At 36.8% G+C, this 17,867-nt stretch overlaps 2 protein-coding genes across 2 annotated transcripts; one reads left to right on the forward strand and one right to left on the reverse strand.

Annotated features, from left to right (window-relative positions):
- Positions 1 to 651: 651 nt before the first annotated feature.
- Positions 652 to 7,318, reverse strand: spryd7a (SPRY domain containing 7a). The gene is made up of 5 exons (XM_053477628.1): positions 7,006 to 7,318; positions 6,654 to 6,770; positions 2,913 to 3,079; positions 2,374 to 2,476; positions 652 to 1,659 (listed from the first exon to the last, which is right to left on the reverse strand). The coding sequence occupies exons 1-5, from the start codon at positions 7,109 to 7,111 to the stop codon at positions 1,562 to 1,564; spliced, it is 591 nt and encodes a 196-aa protein (XP_053333603.1). The 5' UTR covers positions 7,112 to 7,318; the 3' UTR covers positions 652 to 1,561.
- Positions 7,319 to 8,546: 1,228 nt separating this feature from the next.
- LOC128506336 (putative potassium channel regulatory protein) lies at positions 8,547 to 12,194 on the forward strand. Its single transcript, XM_053476760.1, is given in 7 exon segments — positions 8,547 to 8,561; positions 10,645 to 10,893; positions 10,896 to 10,949; positions 10,951 to 11,037; positions 11,039 to 11,127; positions 11,129 to 11,140; positions 11,328 to 12,194. Coding segments are annotated over 7 exon segments (765 nt in total). The 3' UTR covers positions 11,587 to 12,194.
- Positions 12,195 to 17,867: the final 5,673 nt, after the last annotated feature.

The following is a 17,867-nucleotide window of genomic DNA, read 5'->3' on the forward strand; positions in this document are numbered from 1 at the left end:
TAGGGTAGAATAGCAAAGCCAATCCAGGCGTGGAAGGCGGGATGAGCCGGAATAGATTGGGAAAAGAAAATAACTCGACGTAACGGAACGTTATGGGGCAGGAACGGAGGCGCTCTAAAAGGGGGAGGGGCGAAGGCAAGGATTGCTCTTCGTATGTTGAAATCACTAAACTTTTTTTCAGACGCACTTTTTTAATGTTCCGTCACGCTAATTTGCACCTAGCTAAAACTGTACTGTTTAGCTGAAATACAGTAATCGTTACACCATGAAACACTACAGAAGTTAGCCAAGATGCTAAAAGCGGTTCAGCACATCATTTACGTCAGTCCTGCGTAGATGTTGCGCATGTTCCACCAGCTGACTCGCTTAACCATTGCGCCAAAAATGTTTAAAAGGATGCGTTTAACGCAGTTTGGATAAAACACAATATTAAATCCTTCCCCGATGTATTACACAAAACCCATGATTATTACAATTCTCTGTGTCTCTCTCTCACACACATTGTTATATAGCACATTTCCATACATTTATTTCTTAAATCACGTTTCTAACATTTTCCCTTGATTAAAAATAAAATTATATTTCAAAAACAAGCTTAACTATAGCGTATGGACATAAACATGATTTTGCAAATTAACAAAGAACAATATATACTGTATATATATTTTTTATTACTATACTAACATATCACACAAACATCCCCTGCCTAATCAGTGCACAGTGTATCTGAGGGGAACCTTAAAATAAAATGTTTCACAAAAAGAAAAAATACAGAATAACTTAAAACCTGCAACCTTTTACATCTTGTTTATTACATTATGTTAGTTGCATTAGTCAAGCAAATCTATGAAGACATAAAAAGAAAGACAAATATTAAACAAAACGTAGTGAATTAACCGATAGTACTGTCTTATGATATTTGGTAAAACCATATGTTTGTCACTTCTGTATAAGCACATGTAAAACAAAATTTAAAATTAAGACATTGCTTGTTTTATACTAATGCAGTACAGAGATTTTTGCTTAAAAAGATTCAAGAACACATAAATAGTCACAAAATCTTATTCCATAATTGGAAATTTCTCTAACATTGCAAATATTCACGTTTTACTTTAGGTCCGTTATAATATGTCATTGTCAGTTGACTTTGATTTAACTCATTTATAGAAAGAGGATCCTTAATAATAGAATCAGGTTAGATTATTGTTTAAATGTATTGGATTTTTTTTTTAAGCAGCACATTATTTGTAACCCAAAACAAAGTGCAAAGAGAATTTGGAGGATTTCTGTGCAGACGCACAAATAAACAGTCCTTATAATAATTTTTTTTAATACAGAAAACAAGGCAGGGTTGAAGCATTCTGACTGTGAACAGGAATCGAAAAAATTACTGAAGATATAACACTGGTCAGATGCACTTTTGAACTGGCAGAGTAAAGCGTCAACCATGTAATCACGAGCATGTCATTTCAAAAGCCGGACTTCCCCAGAGGTATAGTAGTGGGAATTAGACACGATGACTGCTGTCTGGAAAGCTGATGTGCTCAGAGTCGCATGAGGATCAGAAGATCTGCTGCTCAAAAAGAATCTTTTGGTAGCCTTGAGGGGGTGGATGGTAGAAGTCACTAAACTGACAATCCAAAATCGCACTGTCGTCCACTGCATGATGAGAAAATCAAAACAGAAATGGAAAAAAAATTAAATCAGGTTCATGTCATTTATGCTACTAAAACAAAGTATGCAAAATTTTTATGTTTCAAATGCTGCTTTGTACCACAGCGCTAGTATATTTAATTCTGATTGATTAGAAGGTGGTGATTAATTTTCTGAACGAAAAATAAATAAATAAATAAATCGACTGTAAAAATAACAGCTGCGTTTAAGATTAAAACACACACACAATGGGATGAGAACTCACAGGACTTGGACTAAACAGCTGTCTGTCCATAGAAAACCACTTGTTATAGTGAGACTAATCAGAATAAGACCTCAATTTGCTAGGAAGCACAAGGATTGGAGCAATGGGCACGTCAGGGTAAGAACGGGAGCACACGAAATGAAGCACTCATCATGCTTGTGTAGTAGCCACTGTATCTGGAGACAGTGTTATGATCTAGGAATGCTTCAGTTGGTCAGGTCTAGACTCAGCAACGGTATGTGGCAATAAAATTAAGTCAGCTGATGACCTGAATGTACTGAATGACCAAGTAATTACATCTCTGGAGTTTTTCTTCCCAAAGGGCACAGGATTATCTGAGGACCCAGATCATTTTCATACATGACTCGTCACATCACTGTAATCAACGTGATTCTCTAAAGAAAGTGCATGTCATGGGAAAAAAAAAAAACTGTTTCCACAACACGCTGACTCACCATATACTACAGGAAAGACTGTTCCTCGAATGCCTGATGCTGGGCAGTTCATGTTCTTCCCATTTAGGTATAAATTCATCTCGACGTGGTCGTATGAAACACCCTGCAAATGTACGGAGACAACTAAATTAAGTATAAGGGACACAAACATTCTGTCATTTAACAAACAGAATTGTATAACAATGAATATAATGTACACTGCAATATAAGAGGAATAAAAACCCCTCTGGAGGCACAGTTGTCAGAAAATAAACACACACTGTTGTGTTTTATTTCTTACCGAGATTGCATACGATCTGAAGTCAGTCACAGTTGTTAGATACGTAATGCAACTTAATGTATAATAATAATTTTTTTTTCATCTTTCATCAAAGCTTCATCTTTTATTAGGTTTGGGAAAGCCATCGTCTTGAGGGAAAAAAAGGACCGATTTGCAGTTGCTTAGGCACCAAGTACATGGCAGCACTACAGCCAGCTTTAATGATCTTAAACGAGTTTCCTTGTTGCCCCTGAAGAGCCTTGTTGCCTCAGAAACTCACCACTACATCTCCTTCCTGTGGCAGGCTGTTCGCCGGTAACCGATTCCTCTCCTCGTTATTATGGTACACGGTTCCATCATGCCGAAGCACCAGGCTGTGTGCGTCTCTGCCCATTGGGACGTGGTTAAGGTTAGCTTTCTGTGTAGCCACCCCTACACCCCAAATACCTAACGGAGGCAAAGGGGAAATAATTATCAACAAAATGTTAGATGTGTAAAAAATTTTATCAGTTACAATTATCTATTCCGAGTAGTGTTTTTGTTCAATAATTGTTGGTAGGGGGACAGATGTGGCTCAGACGCCCTAAGACTCGCAGGTTTGAGCCCGAGTTGCAACTTTTGGGCCCTTGGGCAAGGCTCGTAATGCCATGCCTCATGCAAAATTACTCTCCTGTTGCTGGTCCCAAAGTCCAGACGAGAAAGGAGGAAAGAAGTTGAGTGGTGGGCTTGTAAAAGCTATAGAAGGAACAGAATTAATTGGCTGAAGTTAAAACATGTTTAATATTATAATGAAATATCTAATAAAATGGTTTGTCAAACTCTACATTCAATGAAAAAGAAAAAAAAGAAATAGTATGTACCCTCATAGATGGATGCAATATATGGATACAGACGGAAATAAAAAAATGTGTATAGATATGTTATAACTAATGTAGGGTTATGGGTATAAGCCTGCACAAATCTGTATCTCATACTATATATGTTTAAAAAAAATTTAGACTAAATATTGGCTGTGGTTATTTTAATACTCTATTTTCTCTTTATAGAAGTTTTTTTTATGTAGAAAGGTTTTAAAGGCTTTTTTTTGTATGTGCCCAAGACGTTTGCAAAGAACTGTAAGTAATTGTTAAGTTAGGTTTTACTGAGTGTGCTGGAGAATATAAGTTCCTCTGGCAATTTTGTCACACTTGAGCCTTTCTATTTTTATGCACAACCCAAGAGCCTACATTAGTTTTTGTTTTGTTTTTTTAATATGTTGTTTACTTTACAGGCATGCAAATATTCTTCTGTAATGTTATTTATTTTCTCATTTTAAATTGTTTGGAAATAATGATAGTGTAAAATTTAAAACATATCTTAGCAAATGACACTGAATTCATTTTAATAAGTTAATAATTTCACAGATAATCAAACAACAGCAATCTTTGTTATTTGGTCATAATTCAGTCCTGATTCGGTGATGTTAGCCATGTTCAGTACATTTCAGACTAAAGTTTTAATCAAAATAATTTATTCTTTATAAGTTTCCCAGGAAGTTGAAGAGCATGCAGCAGCAGCAACCAGCAATACCACATTTTTTAAAACCCTATGAACCAATACTTTATTAAAAAAAAATAAACTGCCACAGTGCTAATGTCCAGTCAGGGGTTTCTAATGAAGTACTGTCATCTGTATGGTCAGCATTCTAGTGCGGACTATGCTGATGGGGTTTAGAGACAAGTCAAGACTAGAAAAAAATGATAGAAGACACCGGTAAATTAGACAAGCACAGGTTAGATATGTCCAGGAGAAAGACTCATTGGTAAGTACTTGCTCATAATTTTGCTTTAAAATGTCCCTATTTGTTGGCGTTTCCAAAATTTTGATTTTATCTACTGATGTTTTATACCTGAGGTTCTCAGCCCTTTTGTGCCTGACTACGACTAGACTTTGAAGATTTAATTCTGAAGCTTTTTTAGAAAATTAACTCTCAAAAAATGATTAGGGAAATTATTTTTGTTTGTTTTCGGATTTTTGATCTCACCCAATTTCGGGGGGTGTGGGTATAAATGTATTGGTGTATGTGGTGGGTACGCAAAGACATATGGTTAACCCTTAAATGAGATCAAGTTCAACACTTTACTTACTGAGTTATATAGGTGACAATACAATAAATACATTTATTGTTATCATTAAAACTATTCGTTTGGTTAATCACATTACCAGTGGCCGTGTGCATACACGTAGCAAAATAAAACTAAATGAAGCTTTAAATTTTAAAACTGTCTGTGCCCCATAGTGAGCCAGGAAACACTTAATAGACTCGCTATTCCCTGAATTTGAAAGAGGAAAAAAACAGTCCCCAGAGGCTGGACTTCATGGAAATTTTCAGTGACTTTGCTGTAAAAAAAAGTCAGACAACTTGCATCTGGACCTAAACATTAATGAGAAAACATAACTTAAGTAAGCTATACGTGTGGGTAAGCTTTATTATTATTATTATTATTATTATTACTACATACGCTATGCAGTATTTCAACTCTCCAAACATTTTAACCAATACTTTGACCAATATAGTTTTCAAGATTTATTTGACCGATTATAAGTAAGGTTATTTAGCAAGCCATAACTTGATCTCAGAATTTAATTCTATGCAGTATTTTTTTTCAATTGGCATTTAATTTTACTTTCGTTTTATCAGCATTCACTTGTCCTTTTATTTTACTGATTGTTTTGTTTTAAGGTAAAATGGGGAATATAACTTTCATAGACTAATCTCAAAAACAATTTCAGAAAGACAAAACTGTCTGAAATATGAGCATTTCCTTGAAATGGGTTGGTAAATTACTAAAACAAATTACTTATTTATTATTCATACTTGTCCATTACTACTTGCTAGTGCACCTTATGTACAGTTTAATTCCCACCTGTATATACAATCATCATGCATGTGTACATAGAAGCAGTATTTCGATATTATTTGAAAGCATTTTCCTACCTCTTTAAGGCACCTTAACTTGTTAACAGTGTTCAATAATGCACCTTAATCGTAAACTCCCCCCTTGTCATCCTCCCTCATTGCAATTTTTGCTTGCTGCTTACTTGTATATTATGTGAACTGGCTGCTGTAATGATAAAATTTCCCTTTGGGATTAATATAGTACTCTATCTATCCATCTATCTCTTATTTATTGGATTTACATTGATCATAAACTTAAATTTATGATTGTGTCACATTAGAAAAACCTTCACTGTAGCAACTTTTGAAGTCCTACCTTTGAGTGGGCCATAAAGGTACATCCTTAATATGGTAGTACATTATATGTACTTTAGTGTACCACGGCAATAGTATGGTAGCAAACCGCTGATGCAGTGCCAGTCCTAAGCTCGGATAAAGTGGAAGGGTTGTGTCAAGAAGGGCATCCGGGTTAAAACCTGTGCCAAGTTGTGTGTGGATCAGATGGTCAGCTGTAGCGACCCGTCGATGGGAGCAGCCAAAGAAAACGACGACAACAACCATGGTAGTAGGCTATAACTTATAGAACTTTACAGAGCACCAGGGTGGGTACTATGGCACTTCAGTGAGCACCATGGCAACATGTGCCATGATTTAAAATTGGCGTTTTATGGTCACGTTGGATACACAAATAGAAAACAGAGCATGGCCTGGATGGGACTACAACAATAGATTTATGCATGGTTGTTTCACTCGGAGGTTTCGTCTGTGTCACTACACGACTGATGGCCAAGCACCTATTTGAAATCGACGCTGATGTACTGAACAAGGCTGTTTAAATTCAGTCCTACTGTGTTAGATCAGTCTGTAATTCACTAACACGCCATCTCACCTGGTGTTTAACAGATTAGTCGAATTCAATGTGCTTGAGTATAAAAAAATAATTGAACTGCGCTGGACACTGGCTGGACATTTTAGGACTTGATTTGACCAAATATGGGGCCCAATTTGCAAACAAAGTTGTTCCACTGTCCATTACTGTCTAAATGCCTGTCCTGGCCTGACCAGGGGTGCATCTCCACTTACCTGTGGACTGAATCTTGAACTCAAAGTAGCTTTTGTTTTGATGGAGGGGGGCGTTTGCGAGGCAGGCCCCTGTGCCACATATTCTTCTGCCACTTTTTACAATAACCACATCAGTGCCTGGAACACAGGAGACATGTTGACGAAATGGAGATGGAGGAAATACACACAAAGAGATCAGCAGCCTGAGATAAAGCACAGATCTGAGTGGATTATGCGCAGACAAGCACTGTATACAATGTTGCTGGTCTTTCGGCTGGTGTATAAAAACACACCATGAATGTGTAATGCTTATAATCTTCGATTTCTCCCGTATAGAATGTGATCTGGATGAACACTACGTCACAGCTCTTACCCATGTGACTGGTGTCCAGCTGCACTGTGGGCATTTCTTTCAGCGCGACGTGTCCGGAGTTTCCGCGGTCACAGCAGTCAAAACAGCAGGAAAACAAACCAGCCATGATGACAATAAAAACACTCACGTTTTACCACTCTTAGGCGTTTTCGTCCGAACTCTATCTGTGTCCTATAAAAAAATAAAATAAAGCTATTTGTTTACCGTTCCAGCGGAGGTCATGTTGCCCCCGGATTCACATCCGTACTTGTAAATATCCGGATATGACGTAAGTGGAATGCACAAGCAAGAGAAGAGAAACAGCGACACCTAGTGGTGTCGTTTATTATTATTATTATTATTAGTAGTAGTAGTAGAAGTAGTAGTAGTAGTATCATCGTTACTACTACTATTAGGGCCCAAACACTATAATAATAATAATAATAATAATAATAATAATAATTATTATTATTATTATTTCTGTTAATAATAATAATAATAATAATAATAATAATAAAAACTGTGACAGTGCACAAGCAAAAACTGAGAAACAGCGACATCTAGTGTCACTTATTATTATTATTATTATTAGGGCCCAAACACTATGACACACTAGTGTGAAGCGCCCTAATAATAATAAAAAATAAAGCTACTACTACTACTAATAATAATTACTACTTACTATTAACAATAATAAAACTTACAGTGCACAAGCAAGATAGGAAAAACAGCGACATCTGGTCTCATTTATCGTTATTATTTTTATACTTTTTAATTATTATTATTATTATTATTATTATTATAAAAAATATTCGCAGGCTAACATTTGACAGACAAAAAACTCCACAAAGTAACTTGATTATTAATAATAATGATTCCATTAAGGAAGGTAAATTTTGCACCAACTTTTGCAAGTGCAGAGGATTTTTACACATAATCCAAAAAATCCAGAGTGTTCATTTCTCAGGTAGGAGAAGTAATGCTAAAACTAACTGCTCGTGCACTTGGGCTGATTTAAGAAAATTCAAAACAATAATTTGATTTACTTTAATAGATGTTAATCTGTTGTTGAGAGGATTATTCATATGACAGTGCTAAAGAAAGTGTGACAAAAATGAGTCAGACTCACATTAAACCGGTGTGACCTCACAGGCTTAACTTAGGGTGAGTTTTGCATGGCAACAACATCTCATGGGGAAAAAAAGCTTTCACGCTTCACGAGCTGTATTCATATTTAATGACCTGCTTTAGTGGCTCATATTTGAGTTTATTTGTAAAGTATTTCAAAGTATCTTTTGCCTAACCTCACTCTATATTATTTTTTAGTAAAAAAAAATCTGCACGGCAACAATCGCCATGATGACGCTCGCGAAGCGCCCTAGTAACTGGCGCGCGCCCTTTCTGTCCAATAGAAGCGCGCTGCGCTCCATCCCGCGCGCGCACACCGAGCCTCAAACTGCAACCAAAGGTTGTGTTTTTTCGTCGGGATTTTCCGTTTAACCTGATATATTTTTTATATGCAAAAGGTCTTTCGGGCTCCCCGTAAACAGATGGCAAGGTAAATGGACCAGGACAAGGTACAGTAGGTCGGTGCTGTGTGATCATGATGACAATAATAATAATAATGATGCCTGTCTGATGTGAGGGTTTCATCTTTTCCAGGTTGCGATTTTTTTTATCTCCCTTAGCTATAGGCTGAGCTTTGCTTCCTCATAGCAGCAGCAGTCAGATTTGGAACATCAGTACCACTGGGTTAGATGATGCAGCTGAGAGATGTTGTAGTCTCACTTTGATGTCTCTTGCATGGGCTTCTTCAAACGACCGAGTTATTGCCAGAACGTCCATTTAGAGAAACATTGCTTTTCTAAGAATCTTTTGGATTGCAATCTAGCTGCTGTCACGGTTAAGATTCCTGTCTAGATTTCGCAGCAGCCTCCCTGAGGGCTCTGCTGCCATGTCAGCGTAAAAACACTAACGTTGTGTCCCTACAGCCTGCAGCTGCACTTGAACCAGCCGCAGGTCTTTCTAAGAATGTGTTTTCAAAAGCTGTAAACTTTTATCACCATTGTTTCTCGCTTTTGATAAAGAGTTATAACTAGGGAAACATGCACTTCTCGACACAAAGAAAACGATATATAAAATGTAACTTGTATAACTTTTAAAAGCTGTGTATGCAAGTTGGAAGTAAAATATTAAAAGTGCACAGTGCTCAGAATTAGCACCACAGTCCAGTCTTAAAAAAAATATTTAGCAAAAAAGTTGCAGGCATGGACATGGCATAAGCACAGCTCGCGTATTTTTGTTTAGTAGAATGCAACTTACACAAACGCAACATGAAATTTTGATCAATACGGATTGCGTCATATCTGCGCGTATTTAGACCTGCACTGTGTTTGTGGACTTAAAAATAAGGAACTGAATCAAAACGCGCGCGCAAAACGAAAGGGGTGCCATTGCGCGCGCATCTCTCCCTCTCTCTCAGCTGAGTCATCATCTCTGAAACGAGGACATCTAAGTTTCCTCTCCGCAACCATCATTAGTTCTTGAAAACAAAAAATAGTTTAGAAATCGCATTGCATTAGAATTCCTTGTTCAGTGCAAAGCTTTTAATGACGTCATAATTTCTAGGACTAGGTACTGAGCTACTGTATGTACTTGCGTTGTTGCTATAAGGTGGTGAGGCTTTGTTGTGCACCTCAAATATGTATATTTTACCTAGACTATGTTTTTAAAACCATATAACAAAAATTAAAACCTTTTAAACCAATGCTTGCACTTTTTGGGTAAAAGCTACATACAGTAATAGATTAACACTGGACGGTACAGTACCAAATCAAAGAAAAGGGAAAATATAGTTCATTACTTCTTTTGGGAAAAAGAATGTGGTCAAGGTGTTATGAGCCGTGTGACTGTTTTCACACATCCTTAGATACTGTTAGAATGAACACATGTATTTTACCTGCGTCTGTGTATACCATCCTAGACACAAACCACTAAATACAGTAAGCTACATTAAGGATTCTTGAACTTTTGCTGTGTATTCTATGTTTTTTTTTCATGGTTACTCATACCTTTCACCATCCATGAGCATCATCTTGTCTCTTAAACAGATCTGAATCCAGTGACAGCTTTTAAAAAGACTGCCTTACTCCAATAATGTTTTATTTATACAGTTTTACAAAGTATAAAACTGTACCTTTATTTTTCAGTTAGGGTAGTATGCTTATATTTTGCATTTTTCTTTCACTATATGTGTTTAAAAATGATTTAAAGAACATCAGTTGAGCTTTCGTTGTAAAACATTAAAATGTGCACTACATGCTCCTTCCTAGTTAAGGCTATGAAAAATATTGCCTATTAAAAGATGCATGCAATAAACCTACAACTCAATAACATTTTTCTCTGATAATGTACCTAAAAGACAGAGTACTTAATGACCATAGTGGTTCGATTCCTTGTCTATATCTTGTACATGTCACTGCTGGTGGATTTCTTTAGGCTATCTGTAATGTTGTTAGGTAATGGATAAACATTACAACACCTATGCAGTATATATTAGCTGATGGCAGGGTGTTAGTACTTAACAATCAAGTATTTGTAAAAACTAAAAGGTTCGAATTTGATCACTTTTAGTTGGAGATCAAAATTTCACGAACATAGGTGTCAACCCTTACAAGACATCCACACTTGAGATTTGCTTGCATGCAAGATGAGGCAAATCCTGAGTGTAAAGTTGTAAATAGCAAAGTGTTTATTGACAAAGACTGGGCGTTGTTTCGTTTAATAATGGAGTATTTGAGAACTGGCCGAGTCACTTTATCAGGTGAATCTGAGACCGATGGACTGCTGTGTGAGGCTGAATTTTACAACATCAGCGCTCTTTCTGATTTTCTGCGCAGCAACAACTGCTATATACGAAGAGCGAAATCTTTGAGCTCGGCTTTGTCATTTAAGATGCTCAAAGTTTTTCTAATGGTATTCAGTTCCAAGAGCACAACCCTTGCTGCACTGGCCTCAAGGATACTAGTGTTCGCTAAAGAACCCGCAAATCTTTACTCAGAATTTGACGGAGCATCTTCCACTGCATTGACCCTCACACCATGATCTCGTTTTTCAGTACGGTGCTGACTGCTCTGAGGGAAAAGTTGTCTGCAAGGTGAGCGAGAAAATGTAAACTAGCAGCGCTTCAATCTTGCATAATGTTCCATTACACATTGAAATATTTTATATGAATGTATATAACAGAATTCAGCATCTTGTTTATGTGATGTTTCAATAAAGTTAACCTATTTCATATAAGCTGGTGATAGCTTGTTTTCCTGTCTTTTTTTTTTTTTTAACAGATGTGTCGCTTTACAGCCAGATGCAAGAAAACTCCTCATTGCCACAAATGTTCTTGGCCTGATGATTACGGGAGAACGCCGTCGCCAAATCAGCATCCACACAGAAAAAATTGAGTGTTATACTTTTGAGAGAAGGAGGGGGGGACATATTCTTATCATTAATAAACCCTAAAAAGCACCTTTATCAAAAAAGACAGAGAAATATATAAAACAAAGGACAGATCTTAGAAATGATCAATCAACCATTAGGGAAAAGTAAAAAAATAAATAAAAAATCTGAGAACCGGAGGCACTTTGAGGTTTTCCAGAAGATGGCGATGCTGTGTTATATAGGCCATGATGCATTTGTGAAAAAGTATATATTTTATTATTTGTAACAATAAAACCATGTGTTAAACAATGATTAGTAATGTATATCTAAAACGTTTTTGAGTTGTCATTTGCTTAGAAAGCCTGATCATTTGTTGTAAATTTTACTAGTTTTATTACCATTATATTATTACCCACTATTTGCACAACCAGAAAAGCCATTAACGTTGAAGTCTTGAAATGTAGTCATCTGTTAATCTGCAGTATAGCAGGTCGCTATATATATATATATATATATATATATATATATATACACACACAGTAACAGCCTAGCTGTACTGTATAATATCTCAAATTAATATCTGCTCGGATAAGACATCCAATTAAAAACAAGTTCATCTCTTTTTGGATGGCATTTTATTTTCTTGCACAATAAATCATCTGTACAAAAATTACACAGCAAGTTAGTCATTAAAATATGAGATTCATTTGTGCCACATGCAGAGGTTATGGCCTTTAACATGTATGTATACACATGCACTTCTAATCTATTCTGAATCCGGGCTCATTGCACACACAAATGTTACCTTAACTACTACATTCTTTAAAACACTGGCAATGATCGGAGTCCTGAAGGAGAGGCCAGGTCAGACTTCACGTTTGCCGGCATGCTGTAGTGCAAGATGACCTACCTCCCCTTTCTCCCCTGTCCGTGGCTGAGACTTGTGCAGTGTGAGCAGACGCAGAGAGGAGTGCACGGTAAACGGCCAGCCTAACTTCAGCAGCACGGTCAATACTGGAGGATTCACTACTGCTTTAACTCCAATATTTACGTGCTGCTACAGCCAGGCAGCCAGTCGCGGCGAGGATGGTCAGGAGCCACAAAACACACGCACAGACAGAGATAAAGTGACGTTCACAAAGCTTCCCTTTTTTTTTCTTTCTTTTTTTTTTTTGTTGCATACTTTCTCTTCCTTTTGATTCGGAAGCGCGTGTGTGTGTCCCGGAGTTGCTGCCGCAGCACAGCACGGCCTGCACCCTCTTTAAAATAAACTCACAAACCATTCTGTGCTGCTACGGCACCGCCAGGCCCCCCGCGCGAGCGAGCGCGCGCACGCGCAAACGCACGCACTCGCGCGCGACCGAAAACACAGACGCGCTCGTTCTCTCTCTCGCTCGCTCGCCTGTCTGCGCGCGCAACCGGACGGACAGACAGACAGACAGGAACCAACAACCCTGCAAGCACAAAAAAGATGAAATAAATTAAAGAATATAATATGGCTACTACTACTACTAATGATAATAATAATAATGCATTAAACGATGTCGGTTTTTTTAATATACAGTAAGAGTGAGTGTGTAATGCACGGAGTGCGGTGTGTGATGTAAGCAAACAGAAGGTGCGTTAATCAAGACGAATTAAATAGTCGGGCATGTGATCCTGGTGCTGATCCTGGCATTAAACCTGACATGCATATTTCCATGCGGTGCCCAAAAACATTCCATCATACGGGAAAAAATGTCATCATTGTAAAAATAATTTTAAGCAAAACGTTGTTTTATTTAACATCCTCTACACGATTGCATGCTAACGCGCACTGGTCATGATGAACTCGTGTCAACACCTGGTGTCATGCATGTCCAGTAAGGGTTTGATTCTGTTAATTCCACCCCTACACATGGAGACTTTTGTGACTTTTTCAGTCTTTCACGCACCAGTGAAGATGGCGTTGGACTGCGGCCACTTTTGCTACAGTAGTTTAGGATTGCTTTAAAACTGTTTTTTGTGTTTAAATCTCCATCAGTAAACAAAACAGATTTCATGTTAAAACTGTCATGAATTTCTGTTAAACAGCTTAAACCTTTTTAACCATACAGTCAAAACTTATTGAAGGGAATTATTTGTAATTACACTTTTTCGGAGTCACCCAGCTGAGGATGGGGTTTCCCTTTCGAGTCTGGCTCCCCACAGGGGGCTCTTGCTCATATTTTTAAAAGTGTATTTCCTTGCCACTTTTTCCTCTGTCTTGCTCATTAGAGACAAATTAATACACTTAAAAATTATATTTGAGATTTAGAAACTTTAGCTAACCTCCTTGGTGACGATGTTCACTGTAAAAAGCACTACACACTATAACAGCACTAGACACAAATATATACTGACAAATAATGTGTGAATTAACTAAATTTTACATTTATTACAAACCCATAACATTAGAGAGAGAGAAGGAGGGAAATTAGTACGTCGTTTTGTAAATAATCCTCACATCAAGCTGTAAACTGCCTTAAATTTTTCTTTAATTTGAAATGTCATTTTTATTTATTTCTTTTTTTTAATATTTATAAATTTTTTTGTGCAGGGGTCAGAATTACTCACGACTCTTAAACATTAGCATCATAAAGCAACCTTTGCCAGTGAACTAAGCACACACACTGGCTGTAAAATTAATCCTAAATCAACTCTTACTGGATTCACAGGTTTGTCAACTAACCTGATTATTACTAACTAACAATAGAAATAAAAAGAGAGAGAGAAGGAGAGAGAGATCGAGATTCATGTAAATACAAACCCATCCTGTTTTGCTACCATCTGAATTAAGCGCTAATTCATCCATACTTGTCATTAAAAAATCTTCACAAGGACTTAAAACTTTAAAAGGACACTTAAGACTGGTACAATTTACAAACCTTATATTTACAATAATAATAAAAAGTGTAAGAGCTAATAACACCACCACCGAATAAGATGTTGCTTTTATATCTGGCACCATTTTAAAATGGTGGCTCTCCATTTATCAGTACTGCCTTCACATGTCATGTAAATAACTGATAACGTGACCACCCCCCTACACACACATATACACACACACACACATACACACAGCCTTTTTGCCTGAAGGCATTACCCGCTTCCCTTCCAACCTTTTGTACAACACCTTTGCTGACCAACTGTTCACCATAGAAATAACAAAAGCGAAGCAGGAAAAACAAGCCCATGCTTATAATTTAAGAAAATAATAACATTAGATTAAAAAAATAAATAAACAACCAGCATTAACCAAACAAACCATACAAGCTTCCCCCCCAAAAATTATTAATGTGTAAAATTTCTAAATGTTCTGTAAGAATCCTAATACCAAACCCATATTTTCTTTATTATTACATATTATCTAAATTATCTGATTAATCTGTTTCATTGTGAGTGACAGTTTTGTAATATAGTTGTGTGGCTGTGTACTGAACTCAGACAGTGCTATAAAACTGTAAAATGACACAGAATGAAAAAGAGCGAATGTGGTCGGGTTTTCTAGGTACCGTTCAACGATACAGATCAATTACAGCATTTGCTCTGGCTGCTTTTTCCCACCTGACCTCTTCGAGACAGCAGCTATTACAATTACATAATCTACTCAGTGAAGTTTCTTTATGCTCCGACATGCATCAGACATCCGATCTCGATCGCTGAGTTGCCGGCGCTATATTGTTGTAATATATTTTTAAACACACTATTCTTGGGCCTGGGGCATCCCCGTCCCAAAAAAAAACAAAAAAAAAAAAACTTCTTACTGTATAGCTGCTCAACCACAAAAACACATATATATCTAAACATGAAATTTGCAGAAATTAACTAATCTACTTACCGTGGCACGATTTGGAAACGCCATTGTCATCGGTTGGTACAGGGTGTGTAACCGCTCACGAGACTTGTTCTGTGGTGCAAATAAAGAAGAAATAAAACACATTACTGAAATGCATGGGCTCACATCACTGGTGTGTCTGGCTGCTGCTGCTCAGTGACTGGTTTATTTCTGTTTTCACTACTTTTACTGCTACACGTGGCGTTAACACATGAGGTAAATTGTTTCAACAATTGTGGTATGCACGGATTAAGACTAATCACGGTTTTATAGTTTCTATGTGCCTGGTGCGTGTATGTGTGTGTGTGTGTGTGAGAGAGAGAAAGAGAGAGAGAGAAAGAGACAGATAAGAATTTTTTTCTGCACTTTTTCAATTTTCCTTGTTTTATTTATTTAGATCATTTTTTTGTTTAAGGTCTTAAGTTTTAAGACAGTATTAATATAAAATCCTATAATGTACAGATTTTTTAGCTCAACACCCTGCTGCTGCCTGCTCCCTTTAAGTGATCCAGTAATACAGCTCTAGGTAAATGCACTAACTGTAAATTTCTTATTTCTTAAATTTGACTTTCAATCACTGAGCCAAAAAATATACAAATCTGATACAAAGTGAAGTTCTAAGACAACACCCCCCCCCCTGAATTTTTTTTCCTGTATTGAAAATCAAGGAGTTGTTGCTTTGATCTTAACTGCAGCAACAGTTTATTATAGAAACAATTCTTCCACAAAAAAATAAAGTTTTAATTAATTGCAGTATAAGTAAAAAAACAGTTGTAGTTATATGGATTAAATGCAGTGTTCATGCTTTTATTAACCAGCAGCAGTAGAAACCCAACCATTAAGACAAACATCAGGGTGTGAGAATGTGTTGCCAGGTATTTCACCACCATATCAATGCAATCCACAACCATGGCAAAATATTGAAAAAAAAAATAAAACAATATTAATAATTAAATAAATTGCGCTCATACACCTTCCGAACTGAATAATTTGTAAAAGAAAAAAAAAAAACGAAAAAAAAAGTCAAATGCATTGTTTTTACATCAGGCTGCAGTGTAACTTTTAATCTTGGGTCCTGAGAGAGTGGTGTAAGTGTGTTCAAGTTAGTAACTGTGTATGTCGAAGCTTACAGAAAAAACATCATTTGCTTCCTACCACAAAAAGGGAAGTTGCTACAGTATTTTTTACTAAAAGTCGTAAGCAAAGGGGACAACATGGTCTCTGTGCCGAGTGTGTCAGAGTGTGACTTGTGCATCATGTGTGTATGCATAGGTGTGTGTGTGTGTCCTCAGCTTTTTACACAGCATTATCAATTATCACAGCACACTACAATGCCCAAACACACCATCCACAAAAGTTTCTACAACTTGCTAGTTATTCTGATCTTTTCCCATACTGCACCATTTCAATACCAGGAACCCATCTATAATAATAATAATAATAATAATAAAAATAAAATCAACAAATAGCAATATTAACTACATTTAACTGCTATTATTTCTTATAAATACAAAATTGTTACTACAATCAAGGTTACCATTAGAATTTAAAAGTGGTGGAAATGAGAGTGTACATGCAGGCCTCTCTGGAGCTTTCAGTCCAAGTAATCATCTCTCTTTCTTTCTTTCTTTCTTTCACACACATACACCCACACATGCATACACAACTCCTCAAAGGCAAAGCCAGGCCAAGCCCGAGTACCAAGTACCGTTTACCTTAATAACGTCAGAGAAGAGAGGGGGGAGTCCTGACAGACAGCACGTGCTGTAAATTTCTAACGCAGCATGCTTACATCAGAGGCACATGTTCCTTAGAGCACACGCAGCTCTGTAATTGGCAATCACGTCGAGACTTTCACTGTTGCACTTCAGTCGCCGAAAAAACACACTCGAAGGGCCGAAACCTCCAAAAGCAAATGATGAGTTCACAGGCGCCTGAGCCCCACCCCCACGCTGCTGACCTTCAAAGGCTTCCTCCTCTCCACACTTTATGGCCTTAAAAATAACATGCAAATCTTTTTAATGGTCAAGCTACTTTTAACCAACTTCCTCGAATTTAACACACACACACACACACACACACACACATATATATGCATTGCTAAAATATAATTAAAATTAGGAAGGAGAAGAGGAAAAATATGCATCTTAGATAAGTGACAAATTCTGCTTGGGCATTTGGCTGTATTAAAAGAAAAGGGGATAAATATAAAATGTTTATAGATATAAAAAACAAACAAACAAGACATTGATAAAACAACAAGTCAAAAAGCTTGCTTGAACAGTCTGTATTATTTACAAGTGAAGCTTCCTCTCAAAGGGAGATTATAATGTGATCCCTTTGAAGTGAACACAGCCCTTAGAGCTCGAACCACACGTCACAAACCAGTGAGAAGTACACATGGTGGGTGAATTATTATTACAGTTTAAATGAAATATATTTTTATTAATACAATGTGCTGTTATGAAAGGGTGCATAACGATATAATTTGTTGTCATATATAATTGTCATATATATATATATATATATATATATATATATATATATATATATATATATACACACACACACACTACACCACAGTGAATACATG

The sequence above is a fragment of the Clarias gariepinus genome, chromosome 18 (genome assembly GCF_024256425.1).
Source record: "Clarias gariepinus isolate MV-2021 ecotype Netherlands chromosome 18, CGAR_prim_01v2, whole genome shotgun sequence".
NCBI lineage: Eukaryota > Metazoa > Chordata > Actinopteri > Siluriformes > Clariidae > Clarias > Clarias gariepinus.

What these genes read in the sequence shown, in the direction of transcription:
- spryd7a (XM_053477628.1), bottom strand. Translation starts at nt 7,111, where the DNA reads ATGGCTGGTTTGTTTTCCTGCTGTTTTGACTGCTGTGACCGCGGAAAC. An exon ending in GCTGGACACCAGTCACATGG is followed by an intron (nt 6,771 to 7,005) that starts GTAAGAGCTGTG and finishes CCTGTGTTCCAG; the next exon opens with GCACTGATGTGGTTATTGTA. An exon ending in GTTCAAGATTCAGTCCACAG is followed by an intron (nt 3,080 to 6,653) that starts GTAAGTGGAGAT and finishes TGCCTCCGTTAG; the next exon opens with GTATTTGGGGTGTAGGGGTG.